We start from the raw sequence: 21,295 nt of genomic DNA on the forward strand, positions 1-21,295 counted from the left end.
TTAGAAACCTGTCTTGTATCATGATAGGTCAAGGAGGAAATGCTTATAGAGGCCCTGACAACACGGAAAACGGTGACAGTGGGCGAGAAGCTAATAGTCCCATACAAACTGGCTGAGGTAAGAAAAAAAATGGTCTTTTAATTTTGTCATTTAAATGCATTAACCTACATCATTTTGGATAATGTTAGACAAAAGGTTGTTAAAAGCCAGTCAGGCTGAACAGTTTTTTGAGCTAGAAGGAGACTTTTTTTACTTATGTATGACAACATTTACTAGAGGCATCATGACCTACATTTAGCAATTCATGTTGCGTGTTATTGTTAAGGACACACATGAGAATCAATCATTTAAAATGACTAAATGCGGTATAATAAATAGTAGCCCAGCTGTGGTGAATGTTAATGTCTTTTTCAGAATAAACCAGATGGAATGATGTTCAAGTAGACACAGTCAATGTCTAAATATAAAGCTTTTTGCGGTCTGTTCTTGGGGGCTTCCTAAAGAGTTACTTCAGTTTTAATTTTTTACATTGCTAATTTTCTTAATTTATCCCTTCACTCAAATGAAGCTCACAGTGAAGTAATGTGTTTCTCAAGGACTTTTTCATGCTTCATCATCATAATTAGAACCAGCTATGGGGTTTTCAGAGCTTTTATCCAGCATTAGAACTCTGTTCTCCTGTCATCTTTAAATAATGGACTGGCAAACTCTTTTATTAAAATCACAGTCACCATTTGTGTAGACTTGATCAATTCCTTGAACTTCATACACTTACAGATTTACACCCTAAAATCCTTGCAGATATAGAGTCAAGTCATTCATATAACCACACATAAAAGTTTTCTCCCTTTCCAACTAGAGCTGGCTGATATATTGTATGTTCAAGAGATATGCGTGATGACTTTACTGGCGATATCAAATTAACCAACATTGTGAATATTGTCGATTCTCAGTGGCATTTATAACATATACGGGTATTTTTCAAACCGTGTAAGATGTATGCATCATCTTTTATGCCAGTTTCCTGCATTTAATCAGGAAATTCAGTTAGAATATTGAGACACAGCATGAAAAAAAACCAGCATGCATGTGATATTGTTTAACGTTATATCATATGATATAAATATAAGACAAATGCGAAGGACATTTTGGGGTGCATTTTAACTACATTCTAATAGCATTCATCAATTGTTCACTCTCAAAGGACTTTTATTTTTCTTTTATTTTTTTGTCTGCTCTCACTTGGTTAAAGCCACTATTATCATACACATCTCCAAATAAAAAGAGTCCGATTTAGTCTGCTGGTGCCTCACAGAATAGACCTTGCTTCCCCAAAATATGGATTTATTGTCTATATAGTCACTGAGGCCCAAATCACAAAAGACTCCTACTGTATCACAACATCTCCTACTCTAAAAACTGATGACCACAGTAGTGAGACAGGAGCAGATGTTTGACAGCAGCAACTGAGGGCAGATAACCCTTATTGGTCATGAATGTTGGTTGCATTTTGAGTAGTGCTGATTTGAAAGCAAAACAAGTCTCCCAGGGATTTTCTGTGTGACGTGGACCCAGAACACACAAGGCTTTCATGTAGAAGGATCACATATGGCACACTGTCATATCTCTGATTGTTTGCGAATGTGTATTAGAGAGGCTGCCACAGTCCTTAATGAAAACCAGCTCAGATTCCTCTTCCAGTTCATCTGATAGTCCTCTAAATCAACACATCTAATCACTGTGGTTGGCCCTTGAAAAAATATTTTCTTTCTGGTTCAGCTGAAGTCAAGATCAAGGCTATACCTACAATAGCGTACTCAACTCTGCCGAACTGAGTTTTACGATGGTTAACTAATATGTCTTTGCATTACAGCATGTCATGCCCAAGACAGGATGTGATGATACGCTAAGCAAAACCGAAATCTGAACAAACGTTATTACTCATTGCTAAGACAGCCCATAGACATGTTACCATAAACAAATAATGACTAAGCAGAGGTTTATCTGCCTAGAATAGTAGTCCCACCTTTTAGCCAGCTCAAATATTTCATTGAAGTGCTTAAGTAGTATTGGAATGAAGTATTGCCAAATATTTGTTTGGTCTCAGTGAACATTTTTGCATTGCATCATCACATTTTCACATCTATGTTAGTTAAAAAGGTCTCCCGTCATGATAATTATATCAAATTGATGTTTTTTTCACTCTTTTGCAGGCTGGGACGGTAAGGGATTCTATGGCTAAGTCTCTCTACAGTGCCCTTTTTGACTGGATTGTGTTCCGGATCAATCACGCCCTGCTCAACCAAAGAGACTTGGAAGAATCAGCCAAGGTAAAATAATTTCTGTACCAAAGAATAAGTGCTGGATGTTAGCAGGGGCGTTAGCTTCATAGATGACAGTGGAGCCCTAGTGAGTCACCTGACAGCAATTACATTACACAGCAGGAATATGAGTTTATCTGACAGAGACGCACCCTGTTTTTCTGTGGCTCTCACTGCTTTAAACTCTAAATTATGGATGGAGACATTATGTAATGGGATATATTCAGCCACACTGATTGGGCCCCTGCTGTTATGTAAAATTCATTTGAAGATTTCTGCCGAACATTTTGTTCGAGTAAAGCCTGAGATAAAGTCTAAGCAAGTGAATGAACACAGACAGATCAGGCTACACAAGCTTACTTGATTAAATTGATTAGAAAAATTTAGTTAAACATTTAGGGGAACAACTGAAGTTCAGTTTCAACCAATTGTAATATTTTTCAGCTCATGTTAACCTGCTTCACCTTTTAAAGGGGTCATATGATGTTGCTAAAAAGAACATTATTTTGTGTATTTGGTGTAATGAAATGTGTTTATGCGGTTTAAGGTTCAAAAAACACATTATTTTCCACATACTGTACATTATTGTTTCTCCTCTATGCCCCACCTTTCTGAAACGTGTTGATTTTTACAAAGCTCATCGGTCTGAAAAAGCTAGGTGTGCTGTGATTGGCCAGCTATCCAGTGCATTGTGATTGGCCGAATACCTCAAGCGTGTGACGGAAATGTTACGCCCCTACCATATTGTGATGCCCTGTCCGGCTGGAGCAACGACACAAAAACATTCAAACCCATTATAAATGAGGCATTTGTTGCATCCAGTGGGGACATAATTATGGATTATAATGACTTATACTGTCTTTTTACGCGGTGCGATGCAACCGCGTAAAAATATATATATATATATATATATATAAATAAATTGCAAAGGCTGCAAATTAAATTACATACAATTGCAGTCTGATACGCTAATATTAACTAACCTGTAGACTAGGGATGTAAAGATTACTGGTTTGATGATAAATCATGATAAATTTCCCCATGGTTAGTATTACCGTTTCATCTTTTAATTATCATTAAAACCGTATTAGATTACCGCGATTTGAACAACTTGTGATAAATACATACTGTCCAGCATAAAGCACAGTTTTAAGTAACAGTCTCACGTGTGCACAGCACGCAAAGTAGTTTTGTTTTGAGTGAAAACAGGGCGGAAAAGCTGGGAGGTTTTAAAAGAGTGCTAAGGGAATTATACAAATGAATATATGAATGAATGAATTATATGATTGTACCTCTAAAGGTTCTGACTGTCTTCAGTGGCATTTTGTTTTCATCATCGCTCCATGTAATACCTGAAGGAAGTGTTCTTAATCGCTATACTGCTTTGTTACGGGAAGCAGCTCTAATTCAGCTTTTCCATAAGTGCCACCTGCTGTCAGAGAGTGGATTTACAGAGACTTATATTTACATTCAGCCTGTGTGCAGTTTCTGTCTGGCCAAAAACGGACCAAATTTGCATGCCCTGCTGTAAATTTTGACCGGTTGATGAAAAACAAGCTTATGTGGATTCTACACATTTAAACAATTCATATAAGTTGTCTAGAATTATTTATGGAGCAGATAAAATACATATAATAATTTATTAATCAATTATCATTTTGACATATCTTTTCTTTATTTAAAGGCTGAAATGTGAAGTTTACCTTTTTATTAAACTTTTTCAAAGCTTTATTTGAACATTTACATTAGATATTTGAACATACTTTTAAACTGTTGTCAGTCAAGTTGTCATTTCAAATCCGAACATCATTGGTAATGTTATTGTTTTAGTGATTATGCAAACAAAAAGTTTAAATATAAAACTTGAAGTGATTTATGTGTCGGTACTTTTTTAACATCTCCAGCACATTTGAACAATACCATGATAATACTGATAACCGTGATAATTTTGGTCATTATAATCGTGATAATACATTTTCATACCGTTACATCCCTACTGTGGACACGGTTATTGCTAGTTACCTGACTGATACAGTAACGTGACTATTTTAGTAGTGCAGACATCTGAACACTATTGCCCCCTACAGTTTGTTACTGCTACAGTGACGCAAAAACATGCTTAAAATCTCATTCAAAATGAGTACTTTTCTGTTCTTACTTTTCTTTCCATCTCATCATCTTTTCAGATCCTGTCCATCGGGGTTCTAGATATCTTTGGCTTTGAAGACTACGAGAACAACAGCTTTGAACAATTCTGCATCAACTTCGCCAACGAGAGACTCCAGCACTATTTCAACCAGCACATTTTTAAGCTGGAACAGGTAATGTTTTTTTTCTCTCTCTTTTTATTTAAAAGCTGGACCCAGAGATAACCATCAGCTTCTCTCCCCACACACAGCTCAAGATTATAGCCTAATAACAGATTTATTGCCAGCAATTATGACTGCACACAGAATAAAATAAGTACCCACAGATTGCTTGACTGAATGCAGAATAAAAGGTTTGCGATCTTTATTTTTGTGTGCTTTCAGCTGTCCTTGAAGTGCATGAATTTATCATCAATACAGCCCAGGGAATACGTTCTACTTATGTAGATTAATGAAAAATATAGGCACACATGTTTTTCATTACTTGAGCATGCTTGAGAATTGCATTAGTATATCTAGGGACCAGAATATAGAAATTTGAGAATGGTCCAATTTTTATTTTGGCCAATAAGCATCCACCTAAAAATGCCCTGGGATTGACCTGCATCCTAGCATTGTGATAATCTTTACACATGCAAACACTGCTCACTTTTTCTTAAGTAAATGTGGAAATCTAGTTTCTCTGATTTGTCTTTTTTGTAACTGTTCTGTGTTTTATGGTGATAAACTTACATAAAAAAAATAATAAATTCATTATACAAAATGTAACCATTAGAAAAGTCTTTAATGGTTTGGGTTGATGAATGCCTTAGGCTGTGTGATCATGTGAGGTAGACTGTCATTAATAGTAGCAGTTTCACACAAAATAAACCGTTTGATAATGAGACAATAAAAAAGGTTGCTTTACTCCAACTTCAGACAAAGAATTGCGTCTCTGTAATAATGCGTTTTCTCAATGAGGCCATTCTCTTAGGATGACTAAAGAGGCAACCAATCACGGTAATGACAGCCTGTCAAAGCCGTGCCTTTGTGACGCACCTCAAAGTATATGTTTGCTCAAAGAGGGTTTGTTTAAGTTTCTAGTCAGTCCAGTGTCCAGATTTGATAAACTCAGTTTGACAGATTTGCTTGCACAAGGTGCATTTATCCACACAAATCACACTGTCATAGGAAGTGTTGCTTTATGCAGATGTGCAAATAATAGTCTATCACTTGTGGGTTTAGCACTTTATTTCTGCTTAAGTTGACAAATGATCCCTGTGAGCAAAGACAAATTTGCTTATCTGTTTCACTTCATAATATACCTGTTTTCAGGGTTGCCAGGTTTTCACAAGAAAAACACGGCTAATCGCTACTCAAAACTAGCCCAATCACGTTTCGAGGGGGGGTCCCCAGTTAAAAATCGCATTCCGGGGTGTAAAATACACGTTTTTTTGGCGGGGTTCCCCTGCTAGAATTCACATTCCAGGGGATAAATATCATGTTATTGGAGTCGCTTTAACCCGCGGCAACAGAGTTAAAGTAGCCCAATTCTGCGGGGAAAACGCAGACTTAGCAACACTGGCTGTTTTAGGAGTTTCAAGGTAGCTTCCTGCTCGCTGGTCTTCCCATGATTAAAGATAGCGTTATTTTTTGGTGCCATCAGCCAATCAATGTTGTCATGATGTAATTTTCCCTTAAGTCCATGATTAGACACGTGGCATTTACGGCTCAAGTGATTGGTTCAAAAATGTATTTAAATCGTGCCTTGCTGGGAGGTCCTGCTCCAGCCAAGCAACTTCCATTGAGATAAATGGGAACGGTAATGACTTGCTCAGTCTAAGTTCATGCTGAACTCATATTGAGAATTCTGGGTAATTTTGATGTTCTTATTAATATAATTTTTTATTGGATATATTCGAATGTCTAGCGAGTATTGCCACAACAGTTTTTCTGTTTGTTCCTTGATAAAAGTGCAGGAATTTTGTTGCGTCTGCCAAGTTCCACGCTTTAATTACTCTAAGAGTTGGAAACTCGTCAGGAATGAGTTCACATCCTGAGTGTATTGCCAAGTATGTTGTGTGGTAACACTGAATGTTTAATATAGACCATACCCAGGTTATCCACACAAAACATGGAATGTGACAGATTCCCAGATTATGAGCATTAGTTAATGTTTGACTGAAAAAAAGGTCAATTTAACTAATTTGGTTGCATTAGTTAAGATTGTTTGCCCGAACTGAGTTCCGTAATTTAAAGCTACAGTTGTAGTATTACTAGTAGAAGCAGGTTAGTGTTAGATTATGAAAGCGTGGCAGGGAAGCAGAAAGTCTCACCTACATACTTGCCATCTGATGCCCATAAATACAGCCATGCTGGAGCCAGATGCAACACCACACGTGCTTTCATTAGTCCATTAATGGGCTTTTTTTCATTGTGCCATTTATGGAGACGGCGTAAATGGATTTGATTTGATTTGGAGGCTATTTGAGTGCATTTCCCTTATCAGCCAAATAGAGTGCATGTGGTTGCTTGAAGTTTCAGAGCACTTCAGATGAAGGTTACATTATTAGTACAAGAGCACTGTTATTATTACTCATATTTTGAGTTGAGGCTTTGAACAAACCCATAATTGAAAGTGTTAGATTTTGGCAGCACAGTTTTGTGTTTTGCTATAGTTATCATTATGAACAGACATTCATAAGCTTAAAACATCTTTTTTTTTTTATCTCTCATTGACAAAAAAAAAGTCATCAATCTTTATCAAACTTTGTTTCCATGAACAATAGGATTATATCTCATATTATCATGATGAAAAATCTATAGTGAAAAGGTTTCTTGTAAATCGAATCCCCTCTTTTCTTCCTCTTCCTTACACAGGAAGTTGAATGATAAGTGTAGATTATCTGCTTTGTTCTGCTGATTTTATACTTTTGCCTTTTAATGGGCAAATAGGAGAGAGATTCCATTGATTGTATGAAACCCTTCTGGGATTATATCCTTTATTGTTTCATTTATTTTCCCAGCGATCCAAGGAAGCAGTTGAGGAGAAAAAAGCTACAAAATGTTAAGAATGTCTTTCATATTATTAAACCACAAAGACCACAAAACCTCAGGCCGGCGAAAGGAAGTCTCCTCTAGAGGAACATGAAAACACTTTGCAGGCCTGTTGTTTTGTTGTTCTGGCCGCAGTCCAAAAATGAAAGAATTACCCGTGTAGTTATAACAGGTTTAGTGAGATGTTCAGTTGTACGTTATGCACACATCTCATGTTACTATGAAATAGTCAGGTACTGATTAACATTCTGGAACATAAAAGGATGAAAAAGGAACCTTATAATTGTCAGAATTTGTTAATTCCTCATGAATATTGATTTTTAGTGTTGAATATGTTTTGTATTTCTTGTAGGAAGAGTATAGATCAGAAGGCATTGCTTGGCACAACATTGATTACATCGATAACACTGGTTGCATTAACCTCATCAGCAAGAAGCCCACAGCACTGCTTCACCTACTGGATGAAGAATGCAAGTATGTCTGCCTTTTTCTCTGTACACAAATAGAGGAATGAGAGTATGAAACCAAACTGATACAAGTACTATATCATGTATTGATAGTTAGAACAACATGGAATCTCTGCATGTACAGTACATATGAACTGTACTTGAGTGTTTTACCTGTGAATCAAATAAAACAAATAATAAATGTAATGTCTGATTACAGTAGGAATCTAAAAAAACTGTTTTCTCTGTCAAAAAAAAAAAAAGGAGTAAGGTTCCCTCTGCTTAAAATAGCTGGAAACCTGAATCTCCACATCAGTGTTTTTCATAGCTCAAATCTCTAATGTCTTATTCTTCCTCTTCCTGTGGCTGTGTTGCTTTTCTGCTGAAGTTTTGGCATCAGCTCTCATTCTTCTCAAGGCCAGAGGAACAGCACAGGTTTATAATATACGGTCTTCAGTAACTCGGTCATGCTCCATAGATGACTCTCACTGATCACTCTCTGGTTCTCAACCAAGGGGCCGGGCCCACTAGGGTACCTCAGCAAACTTGTGTTGGACAGCAGGCTGCCTTAGAGCACAGTAATGGCAGCTTTTTTTATAATTTATAAGGAATATAAAAAAATAGAAATAGCATATTTTTAAATAAAATGTTTTGCCCCATTAAAACAAAAAATTAAGCTGACATTTTTTTTTATAATAAAATAAAGAAAAAAAACTAAGAAATAAACGTACCGAAAGTGAAATCCTGAGCAGCGCTTTCACTGAAATACAATATATATTGTATAATGGCCCTTCTAATGCACTCTCTTCCTCCTGTATTACAGCTTTCCACAGGCCACTAATCAGACCCTCCTGGACAAGTTCAAGCGGCAGCATGAGGGAAACAGCTATATTGAGTTTCCTGCAGTCATGGAGCCGGCCTTCATCATTAAACACTACGCAGGGAAAGTCAAATATGGAGTGAAGGTCAGTGCTTTATGCAGCTACACACAGGGTTCTCTTTGGGTTTTAGGATTTATATATCATAATTACAAAAACAATATCCCCTGATTCAGTAGCTTGTAGTACCACATTTCCAGACAACAGTATGATCTGATTGATTGGTTAATAGGAATATTACCAAATGAGATTTTAATAGAAACATTAACCAGTGAGATTTTAGGATTGTTTTCAGACTTGTAGATCATTTGATTTGTTCCAAAACAGGGACTTAAATTCTTAGAATATCGCATTTTCTCTGTAGTTCGGTTTGCTTTCATAAGGCAGCATTTCAAAGCTTGCACAAAATGTGTAAATGCAAGTCACATGTACATAAAACGGTCCTCTCATTGGTCAGAGTGCACCTGTTTATGTTCTGGGATTCTGCTCATAACATCATACATGAAAATGATGTCTGCTCCAACTGATAAATTATATATTTTAAGATGAAGAAGTGCGTTTTGGTTTCAACCATTTTCATTTACAGAAGTAGACTGATGCTTTTTTTTGTATCAGATTTGATTGATTTGATACAGTTTAGTTTGTTGGTCAGTTGGGTTAGATTTCTTTCTCACTAAAAGCAAACCGCTCCAGAGTTTGTTTTCAATCAGACCGAAGACCACCTGGTTAAGACGATCTTGGACTGATTTTTTGATGTGGATTAGAGCATGACTGCTGTGTTCCTATATGCCTCAACAAACCGAACTAAGGGAGAAAACATGCCAGTTTCTGAAACAAATGCTCCAAACAAACCAGGTTTGAGAACACCAACAAAGACCAACAGACCAACAAAGATGTTGATCCGTATATATATATATTATATGGCAAAATCCTAGTTACCATTCTACCAAAAATGCAGTCACCATTCTGTCACTGGTTGTACATAGTTGATAGCTGTTTGCGCTGTGACCTCTACAACACTGAATGTAAAGAGGCTGTGATGTATTTGTCACATGACTGTATATTTATAGTATATAATGAGTAACTCAGTTTGTTGCTCATGGCACCATAAACATGACAGTAATGAGTAACTGTGTGAAATCCCAGCATCCCATGCTGGTCGACTGGCCCTCTGGGCCGTTTTATGTTAACAAATCAAGGTCGGCAATGTGTACCGTAAGACACTGAAAGATCAGGAACTTCACACTCATTTTTCAAAAAGTCTTTTTGGCAACAATAACAAAGATTTGCTTGGGTTTTTCAATCATGACTGTAGACTTTCCTAAAATCAAACATTCTGTCTTAAAAGACCGTTCATGCACTGGCTTCTCTACATTGGCTTTTGTCCAAGGTAAGTCATAACATACAATTTGACAAGCACCGATCATAAAAGACAGAAAAAAATCACATGGTGTACACCCGGCTTAAGTTTGGCAGAGTTTGACAGTCATGAGTAGCTGATCCTCTTATTTACAATATAAAGGCTCTGTTCATGCGTTACATAATGGAGCTCTATAGGCCTCACTTTCTCTCTTCACTTATGTTTAATTGGCTTTATTGAGTAGATGAGCCTGTATTGTTTGCTAATAGAGTTGGATGTAATAACGGCGCAGTTATCTGACTGTCTGTATGACTTGCTGTCCCAGGACTTCAGAGAGAAGAACACGGACCACATGCGGCCAGACATCGTCGCGCTCCTCAAGAGCAGCAAGAACGCCTTCATCTGTGGTCTGATCGGTATTGACCCAGTGGCCACCTTCCGCTGGGCTGTACTCAGGGCCTATTTCAGAGCCATGGTAGCCTTCAGGGATGCTGGGAAGAGACATGTGGAGAAACGCAGCGGTGAGTCAAATGAAATGGTTACTTTTTGTATTGCTTTTGTTTTTAAATGGCACTTTTTTTCTGATCACATGCTTGTAGTTTGTATGACGGATTCTTAAGCAATACTTGTCACACTGTACCAGTGTAAATGCATGTAAATATGACTACACGGTTCAAAACCTTGAACCTTAAGCTTAAAAATATCTATATTTTCTTATTGTGCCAAATCCAAGACCCCTCTTGGATCAATAAATGATTCTATTGGCTAAAAAGACTGCTTTTGGGGTTCTGTTGTGTGCCTCACTACAAATCAAACAAGTTGATCTTGATCAGTTTAGTTCTAACCATCAAACTCCTTAGTTTAATGTGTTTTATTTTAAATATTGTTGCATTAAATATGTGAAGCTGCAGCTGGTCTAAGGAAACTACCTTTTTTTTTTTTTAGTTAGCTAACGTTAGTATTGTATGCAAAACAATTAGCCTGCTAAGCTAAAATTGTAATTGTTACACAGAATATCACGCTGTCGCATATTGTAACACTGTTTTTTCTTTAAGTACTGTCATTGTTAAAAAGGTATAAACTACTATTCAAAATTTTGGAGGCAGTTTTTGAAAAAGTTTTGAAAGAGTTTAATCAGTTTTTTCAAAGATTTCAAAAGGAGAAAGAGAAAGGAAAGAATATATATATATATATATATATATATATATATATATAAAAAGTAGTTAGACGTCATGACTTGAAGTATATTTATAACATATGCTATTTTGTGTGTATGTTGGCTAGTGAACCATGCCATGTTAGCCCAGCTCCTCTTGCTTGTTTTCTATTGCCCTGCTCTCCAGCTCTTCAGTATCTATGTGCCTTTCTTTCATTACAACAGTTTGAACCTTAGTGGTTTATATTAATGGTTTGATACCTCACATAGAGTGGTGTTTCAGCAATCTAGTTTAAACCGTATGTGCTGCCCACTGCCTTATGGGTTGCCCTTCACATAGATCACATTCACTGCATTTCACTGTGGCCCAAATCTGATTTTTAAGTGTGAATACCAAAAATCACATTCCTATTCAATCTATGTCATGTGTACCAGACTTTATGCCGATAGTAAACATTTAGCTTCGCATAGACAAGCACATCTTATTTCTCCCTATTTATTCTGTCTTTTCTCTTTCTTCTCTCTTTCTTGTTTGTGTTGTTTGTTTTTTGGCTTCCTAAGGGCATGACGCTGCTGCTCCAGTTGTGAAAAGTGTGGATAGCTTTAGTTTTCTGCATCACCCTGTACATCAGAGAAGCTTAGAGATCCTGCAGAGGTGCAAAGAGGAGAAATACAGTAAGGCTGCCTTTCCATCATCTCGTCTCCTCACTCCATGCACCCCGGGCCAAGACATGAGGACCCCGTTAAATTTTACTGTTACGGCTATATTAATGCATACCTCTGCAGATACACATATATATATATAACAGAATCATTGATTTGATTCAGAGCTGAAACTGGCAAGACTTGCCCTCATGTCTCTGCCCATCCGTCTTGCACCTGTCTTGCTTTCCTGCATGATGTCAGTTTGGGCACCTGTCTTTCACTAACAGCCCTCTCTATGGGTTCAGTCCAGCATGCATGCTTCTCGGGCAGCCCACCACTGTCCCCTCACTGGAGCCCCTGTTCTGAGCACTCGCGCCCCAGCACCGCTCCAGCTCAGAGGACACACTCATTTCTCTTGCCCTCTGAGAACAGTGGGCTCACAATAGGTCTGCTTGATGGAGGTAGCTCAGATTGCAGACTATACACACAAATACACAAGAAAAAAAAAGATTTATGATTCCTACCAGTTAGAAACTTTCCCTCATAATTAATTTGTTGTAGTTAGGGCTGGGTGATATAATTGAAGAAAAAAAAAGATCTATATTTATATCTCAAAATAGTGATATATTTTAGATCTCAAAATGAGTAATTGACATATATACGTACGTGCGTGTGTGTGTATTAGGTTTGTATTTTAGGTTAGGTTTATATTTTTGTATGAATGTATAAGTGCAGGTATACATTTTAAATCACAGTTTCTCTCTTAAATTGACAAATTCATTTTTAAAAGTATAAATATTCTGTTTTGCTGATTAATAAGGTCATAAAAGCTGCTTGCAAAATGCAGTTTAAAATGGTTTTAGATGGAGTTTAGCGTGACCCACAGGACATGCCTATTTTATGACTATGGCTTAAAATGAATAAAACAAGGAAGAAATAGAATAAATATTATTTTTATTTATTTATACTGAACATATACTAATATACGGATGTATTGTAATAACGAGTGATGAATTGACAAATCTATCATTTTGGACCTGTTCATGGAAATGGAAAAACTGAAAGAATTCGTTCGTAAAATGATCAATTTTACAAATGTGGTTAAAACCATGATGCTCTTGAGGAAGGAGTAATTATATAAAAAAAAAAGAATATTTCATTCAAAAATTAAAATGTTTTTGATATTTGATAATCATCTAACATACATACCCATCTGAACATACATCACTTGGTCATCAAAGGATCCTCTTCAGTGAATGGGTTCCATCAGAATGAGAGTTGATAAAAGTTGAAAAAGCTGATAAAAACATTGCAATAGTCCACAATTAATCACACAACTCCAGTCCATCAATTAATGCCTTGTGAAGTGAAAATCTGCATGTTTGTAAGTAACATTCACCATTAAGGCGTTTTAACTGTAAACTGTCACTTCTGGCCAAAAAGTCCATGATCCATAATCTGTTCTGATGAAGCAGCAACCTCATCTATATCTTGGATGTCCTGAGGGTGAGCAAATATTAAGCAAATTTTCATTTTTGAACTATCCTTTAAGACGACTATATATCTTATCGCCAACAAAAATATTGCAAATATATGGTATATTTTCAATATATCACCCAGCTTTAGTTGTGCTACAATGAAATTCTCCAGGTGTTTTTGTATGTGGATGTATGAACCCAGAAACCGTGTGTGTCATATGTAACTGATTCACATAAGCATGTTTCAAGTAATTCCCTTCTAATCGAATGGTTAAATGTTTAATTTCATCAACAGCAGTGAATTAATCAACATCAAATCCTGTTAGGCTGATGATACATGGGGCAACTTTTTGAGCAATGTTGCCATTAACGGGAAACCAGGTGAAACACAGGCTCCATGATCTAAAGTATCCAGATAGAAATTTGTTACCCATTCTCAATGGAAAAGTTCCCAAACAACATTGCTCAAAAAAAAGTTGTTGGGCAAAATTGGAAAAGAAATTGCCCCATGTATCAGCCTTATTCTCATGAGAACCATTACACAGTCCTCTCATAAACTCTCACTCATTTTCCATATTACCCATGTGTCTTGGGGCAGTCTGGTTGTACAGGTTTTGTGCTCTGTTTCAGGTGTGAACAGAAGGAATCCTCGCACTCCACTATCTGATCTGCAGGGAAGCAACACACTCAATCAACGGTGAGAACACCTCGCATATGACCACCATCCTGTCCTGTATCCCTCACAGATACAGTGGACATGAAAAATGTCTAAATCTAAAATTTGTAAGATATAATGCTTATTATTCACTATATATATTTACAGTAGTGACCTCAAATTTTGTGAATAATAAATATAACTTCTACAAATTTTGCAGTACAGTACAGCTTATATTCCCCATAATAATAATTCCGGTGAAGGTGTGTATGGCATATCTCATTCCACAATCACTTTGATGAGATCAGCATGGCATTCTGCTAGCACTCTGATAATATTTTCCTGGAGAACCTGCGTATTATTTGTTTCTACTGTAAGTAGCCGAGATTCTGAAATCCCCCCTGTAGTGTCCTGACACTTTTTTTGTTCGGAGGGGGAAATGAAGCGTGTACGATGAGCCTCTGGTCAGTATTCACACGGCTTGTTAAGTTCTCCGTGTGGGTGTAGAGTTAGAGCAGTGACTCCACAGATACCCGGAGGATGACCCACGGCCTTCTCGGATTCATACTTTGTTAATGACTGCATGGCACTGAGATTAGTCTTGATATCCAGAACAAGTGGCAAGAGCCGAGCTCACAACAGCGCTTTTGTTGCACTGTAAAGTCCCCCTAATCTGTTTTGCAACCCCACACACTTTTTGGGTTACTAAGTGACCATTAAACACCAGAAAAGAGCAGCTGCTTCCTGTGTGATGTAAGACTGGAGTTATTTGCTCATTCGGAGGACAGGCCCTAGGCTGATTGGTAATTGCTCTTCACAGTCCACGACCACATGCTCCAGTGACCTCCTGTACACAGAATATTATCATAAAATTACTGTCGCCTCCTTGCCATTTTTTTTTAGGTTAACGTTTGGTTAATTTGACAGATTTTTCCCAATGAGTTTTATGCCTAGAAACTATAGGTGTCCTAGAAATGTCTCCCATCATGTTGACATCACATGGCCAGTAGTGATGCACAGAAATACATTTTTACCAAAACCAAAATAAAAATGTTCATTTGAGTTAAAGGGGTCATATGATGCTTTTTTAAAGATCATTATTTTGTGTATTTGGTGTAACAGAATATGTTGACATGCTTTAATGTTCAAAAAACACATTATTTTTCAAATACTGTACATTATTGTAGGTCCTCTATGCCCCGCCTCTCTCAAATGCTTCGTTTTCTACAAAGTCCCTCCTTCCGACAAGCGCAGTCTGCTCTGATTGGCCAGCTGACCCAGTGCATTGTGATTGGCCGAACACCACAAGCACTCGTCGGAAATGTAACGCCCCTTACCATAATCACGAGCTTCATCTTTCAAAATAAATGAAAAGCACAATCAGCTTGTAACACTCCAAAGAGAAAGGAAAACTTGAAATCGCATCATATGATCCCTTTAATTAAAGAACACATTGTGTTTGTGGTGCATACTTGCATTGAGCTTTCACACTGATAATATTTCTGCTGAAGCGCTATAAAGACAGTGATTTCGGAATAACTATACTGAATGGTTCCTTTAACAACTATGAATTATAAAATGGTTATTTATACAAACTCGACTGCCTCAAAATAGAATTTACAGTACATGAGCAGATAAGCCACATTAGCTGTTTTTACATGCTCCCAAACCGTTTATAATTGGACTGATGGCTCAACTGAACCGAAAAGCCTTCATGTAAACACTTTAATCAGTTTGAATGAGCTTGAAATGAACGAAACTTTGATTGGATTGGAAGGGACCTGAAATAATTTTTATCAGCAGGGAAAAACAAACATGTAAACGGCTGAATATGACTATTTTATGAATTGGATTCAAAAATACATTGCACACGTGAGCAGTGCCATGTTGCATGTTTACATAAATTGAATGTGTTATGAATGTGTATATATATTTAAATTTCAAGTCTTACATACTGGTCAGTGGAGGCGACTGAATATTTGCTAAATATTTGCTTAAAAAAAAATAAAATAAATAAACTTCGGACACGTACAGTATGTCAACTTTCTTTTCAGATGTGTCATCAAGGCAAAAACGAGTAGCTCAAGTGACATTACCACAGTGGCTTTCTCTGCACACTCTGACCAAATATGTGAATCAGATTGCAATGTTCAGGGTTCATATGGATACAGTATATCTTAAATTGGAATCAGAATCTTAAATTTGATTGGATTCAGAGCGGCTGATGAAAATTAGTGCTTGTAAACATCCCTATTTACGTTCAAATGATAATAAATCGACATGGAAACCAAACCGTAACATACATTTCTTATATAATTGTCTGTATTCAGTCTGATTTACTAAATAGAAAGTGCTGTTTTGGCGTTATAGATGTTGGACAAAGACTTACCACAAAAGTACTACCCTACTAAGGCTCAATTAGCTACTTGCTTTGTTAACTGCAAAAAACCTAGATGTATACCTTTTGGCTGGGTTTTGTATTGTACCTGGCAACTAAGGGGTTCCACACAGTTCATTTATCCTGCTCTATACTGTACATACAAAAAAATTGAAACCATGTTGAATCAAAGAAAATGTATTTGAAGCCCTTCAGTCTTTGGAGTTTCCAGAATGATTGAAATCAAACATTAGATATTTCATTCAATTTGTTGTGCTTTTTTGCGGTTAAGAGAGTTGAGATGCGAGATGTGTGTTTAATATCCATATTTTTGCTGTCCCTTTCAGAGAGGGATGGAATGGGTGTCCTGGCAGACAAAACCGTCTGTCCTCTGCTGGATCCTTCAATGAAGAGGACGGCATCTTCGTCAACTCCACCAGCAGTAAACTCCTGGAGCGAGCCCACGGCATCCTTATGTGAGATTCTGTCACTCTGTGCTACACAGCTCTTTACTTTTACTGTCATCAAATACTGAAATAGCATAACCACTATTATTTATGCTTTTTTTCAGGAGAAATAAAAACTATAAAATGAAGCCCAGTCTTCCTAAGGTGCGAATCCCATAACATACTTTTTTCCTTTTTATTTTTTTTGTCATGAGCTACTCGCCATGTCATCAATATCTGGTGTTTTTGTCGTTTTTTTTTTTATGTTTGTTTTGTTTTTATGAGATATTTAGTGTCCAAGTTTATGGCGTTGTGTTAAATGCCCAAAAGTGCTTATAAAATTTGACCAATGTAGAAGTCAAGTAAATTAATTTTTTAATTTTTGTCTTTTCCCTCACATCATAAGGCATCAGAATATTTGGAGTATTGTATCATATCAGTAATTGTTTTGTCCTTTTTGGCTTCATTAGTACTTCTTGGAGCTTTCTAGCTGCATTATGTGACTTTTTTTTTAGGATACTACATTGATTTTTGTTTTAACTGTGATTGCCATGTACAGAATTGACTTCTCCTTTTGTGTTCCATGAAAGTTCATATGGTATTGTAATGACATGAGGTTCTGTAAATGCTGATAGAATTCAGTATTTTTGGGCAAAATACCCCTTTAACTAGTCTCTGTAAGCTTGTGCCTGACTGACTGCATGTCTCATCTGTCTATATGTTTCTGCAGCACTTACTGGATGTCAAGTCTCTGAAGTACCTGAGTAACTTGACGTTACACGATCGCATCACAAAGTCCCTGCTGCACCTCCACAAGAAAAAGAAACCCCCAAGTATCAGTGCCCAGTTCCAGGTCAGATCTCTCTCTTTCTTAAAGGGGTCATATGATGTTGCTAAAAAGAACATTATTTTGTGTATTTGGTGTAATGAAATGTGTTTATGCGGTTTAAGGTTAAAAAAACACATTATTTTCCACATGCTGTACATTAGTGTTTCTCCTCTATGCCCCGCCTTTCTGAAACGCGTCAATTTTTACAAAGCTCATTGGTCTGAAAAGCGAGGTGTGCTCTGATTGGCCAGCTATCCAGTGCGTTGTGATTGGCCGAATACCTCAAGCGTGTGACGGAAACGTTACGCCCCTTACATACTGTTGATGCTGTGTCGGCCGGAGCGACGAGACAAAAACATTCAAACCCATTATAAACGAGGCATTTGTTGCATCCAGTGGGGACATAATTACGGATTATAATGACTTATACTGTATTTTTACGCGTTGCATCACGCCCCGTAGACATAAAACCATGTCTGCATTTGTGATTGGAGAAATTACAAACAAGTGCTACTCTACACTGCTCAAAACTCGCGTTTGAATCGTCAGTGGCAAATTCTTTAAATATAAAAAAACTTACTTACAGTCTGTGAGTCAGAACAGCCGGCATTGTAGTCTACTCTACCAGGATCAGGAAACCGTCCTCCATAAAAATGCGCTGGACACATCTGAATATTTGGTTTGTACTGTTCTGGAACAGTGTTGTAAATACAACTTAACCACTGATTTCTAGTCGTGTCCTCTTTTAGAAGGCCAAACAAAGTAGTTTAGCTTTCACAACGAAACACACGGCGGGCTAGAGTGAGCGAAGGCCGGCTTGAGTGAGTAGAGGTGGGTGGGCTTGAGAACGGTGCGGCCGGCGGATTCGACGAAAGAGCGTCCGGCGGTCTTGCGGCAACCACATGTGACGACCCCGGGCTGGACTCCGCTTCATCCACGGTGAAAGCCGATCCGGCGATCCACAGCGCAAAGTTGATGTGTTTCCTCAGCGACCAACACGTATCAGCTCCAGGCATGACGAAGCAGATATCGTCCTCTTTTGGAAGACCAAACGAAGTAGTTTCGCTTTCACAACGAAACACACAGCGCCTTCATGACATGGCGGCGGCGGCAACAACAATACTACAGCGAGAATAAAAGTTACGCCTTCTTTCTTTGCGTGAACATTTGGGCGGCGTAATGCAAATCTTCCCACATCGTGACGTAGACATGTGGGGGCGTGTTAGAATGAGACGTTTTAGGTAGGTGTGGTTGACTCTTAACTTTTATAAAGAATATCTCTTTGGATTTGAGACTTTAGTCTTTGCAACTTTACAGATCTTCTTTATCCACCAAGAGCTTGTAACACTTCAAAGAGAAGGGAAAAATTTAAATCGCATCATATGACCCTTTTAAGAGTATTCTGAATCATGTCTGTGTTGTAGAAGTATGGTGTAATTTGCACCCTGTACAGCTCTGTTTTATTTGACCCAGAAAAAGCCCAAATTAATGACATCATGTCTGTCTTTGATACAATAACACTTTTATTTGATCTGTCATTCCCAAGCTCTTTTGTTTTGGTTTTACTAAAAAAAAAAAACCAAACCTGCTTGTGAAAGTCTATGATTCATGATATTTTAGATCATATGATGCATTACATATTTGACATATGACTGTTTTTATCTGGACAGGATCTCCTTACCTACCCAGAGCTTGAACTCATGCGCATTACAGTCTATTGAATTAGCTGAGCATCTGCGTATTACTGTGTATTACTGTTGTCAGCGCTGTTGTGGGTTTTACATTTATGGTCACTTTTGGTCCTGTGGTCTTAAATAAATTCAATTAAATTAGACATTAAACTCTCTTAAAATAGACTTTTCAATCTCTCTAGTTGATTTACTTCAAATAATAACAGTGTACAACAGTGGATATACATGAACCATGGAAGGATTTTTGCTGTTTTATTTCTGAACCACCATAAGCTTAAACCGAAATTTTCAAATCAACATTCGTTTTGTTGTGACCATTTCAAATGAAATAAAATGTTTGACTTCTTTGTCTTGCTAAGTTAGCATTTTATGTATTTTAAATACATGTAATTTAGTGCTGTCAAACGATTAATCGCATTAATAAAAGTTTTTGTTTACATAATAAATATACAGAGTACACACACATATATTATGTATATATAAATACACACACATGCATGTATATATTTAAGAAAAATGTTACGTTTATATTCAACCCTGAAACAACCAAATTTTGCTATACGTTTGATTGCAGCATATAATAATTGCTGTTTATAGTGTTCATCGTCTGTTTGATTACGTCTTTAATTTATTTTTCCGTACATTTCTGCCATATGTACATTAACTGACATGCCATGTACATTGTGTACTAATGTGAAATATCATTTAACCTGAACAAATGCTTATTTATTCATTTATTTCTGTTTTTTTTTTTACTTCAAGGCCTCTCTCAACAAGCTGATGGAGACGCTGGGTCAGTCAGATCCATACTTTGTGAAGTGCATACGATCAAATGCCGAAAAGGTGTGTGAGTCCATGTGAATGTTTTGTATTAATTTCACTCATACTGTACAGTAGGCCTGGGCGATGAAACGGTATCGATATTTATCGACAGTACACCACCTTCGATATCGATAGAAAAATTGTTCGATATTGCACACGATATAGGCACGTACTATGAGTGACGCAGACAGCACACACAAACACGAACACATGCTGTAATGAGTGCTGTGCCTGCCTGTGATGAGGAGATTGTGAATAAAGAATAAATATTAGTCGAATTTAAAATAACCTTTTGCATTTGAATGTTAGGTGTGCATCAGGGAGCGCGAGATGCGGTGATGATGTAAGTGACGTTGTTGCATTTTAATGTTTTGTTAGTCTAGCCCACGAGACGCGCCGCTGCTGCGTTATTCATTAAAATATTCGAGAAATATAGAAGCTCAATGCAGAGAAGATCTTGAATGGGTTAAAACCGAAACCAAGCCATTCACACAGAACGTATATTCAGCGCATTTTTTAGATGGACAAAAATGACTGATGCACTCGCGTCTCACAGAAGACATGTATAGAAAGCCATGCAAAGTTAAAACAGTTTAAACTTTTAGAAAACACGTCACGAATTTGTGGAGATTTATTCCTTTTTACTGCGTCTCATATGTTTTTAAATGCAATCTGTATGAATGGCGCTTTGGTTCTTTGGATTAAGCAATGCATAAATACATGATGCTGTTTTGTTCATAATTGTTTATGCAATTTACGAAATTATATTTGATTTTTATGAGTTAATTTAGACGTAATGCATGTTTTTATAGAGTTACTTGCTAAATATGCTGCATTATTTTGCTCATTGCGCCCTCCTGTGGCTTCGGGAGACGAGACAAAAGTTTCCTTCAGACCTATTTAATCTGCATATAAAACATTAGAAATGACGTATTTGTTTAATTTTTATTGTGTGTTTGACTGTTAAAACAAAAAATATTTGTTGTTTGTCTCAATAAATTGGGTTAA

General features: G+C 37.1%; 1 protein-coding gene across 1 annotated transcript in view; it reads left to right on the forward strand.

Annotated features, from left to right (window-relative positions):
* LOC107561438 (unconventional myosin-IXa-like) overlaps positions 1-21,295 on the forward strand; it is a 134,982-nt gene that overhangs the window by 87,283 nt on the left and 26,404 nt on the right. The window contains exons 9-21 of the mRNA XM_016245880.1: positions 28-117; positions 2,214-2,330; positions 4,508-4,642; positions 7,857-7,978; positions 8,774-8,915; positions 10,514-10,709; positions 11,906-12,019; positions 12,295-12,450; positions 14,098-14,164; positions 16,847-16,975; positions 17,071-17,110; positions 17,676-17,798; positions 20,228-20,308. Of these exons, the coding sequence (XP_016101366.1) occupies positions 28-117; positions 2,214-2,330; positions 4,508-4,642; positions 7,857-7,978; positions 8,774-8,915; positions 10,514-10,709; positions 11,906-12,019; positions 12,295-12,450; positions 14,098-14,164; positions 16,847-16,975; positions 17,071-17,110; positions 17,676-17,798; positions 20,228-20,308 (1,512 nt within the window). The remainder of the gene's footprint in view (positions 1-27; positions 118-2,213; positions 2,331-4,507; positions 4,643-7,856; positions 7,979-8,773; positions 8,916-10,513; positions 10,710-11,905; positions 12,020-12,294; positions 12,451-14,097; positions 14,165-16,846; positions 16,976-17,070; positions 17,111-17,675; positions 17,799-20,227; positions 20,309-21,295) is intronic.

Source organism: Sinocyclocheilus grahami, unplaced genomic scaffold, assembly GCF_001515645.1.
Source record: "Sinocyclocheilus grahami isolate Dianchi unplaced genomic scaffold, SAMN03320097.WGS_v1.1 scaffold772.1, whole genome shotgun sequence".
Classification (NCBI taxonomy): Eukaryota; Metazoa; Chordata; class Actinopteri; order Cypriniformes; family Cyprinidae; genus Sinocyclocheilus; species Sinocyclocheilus grahami.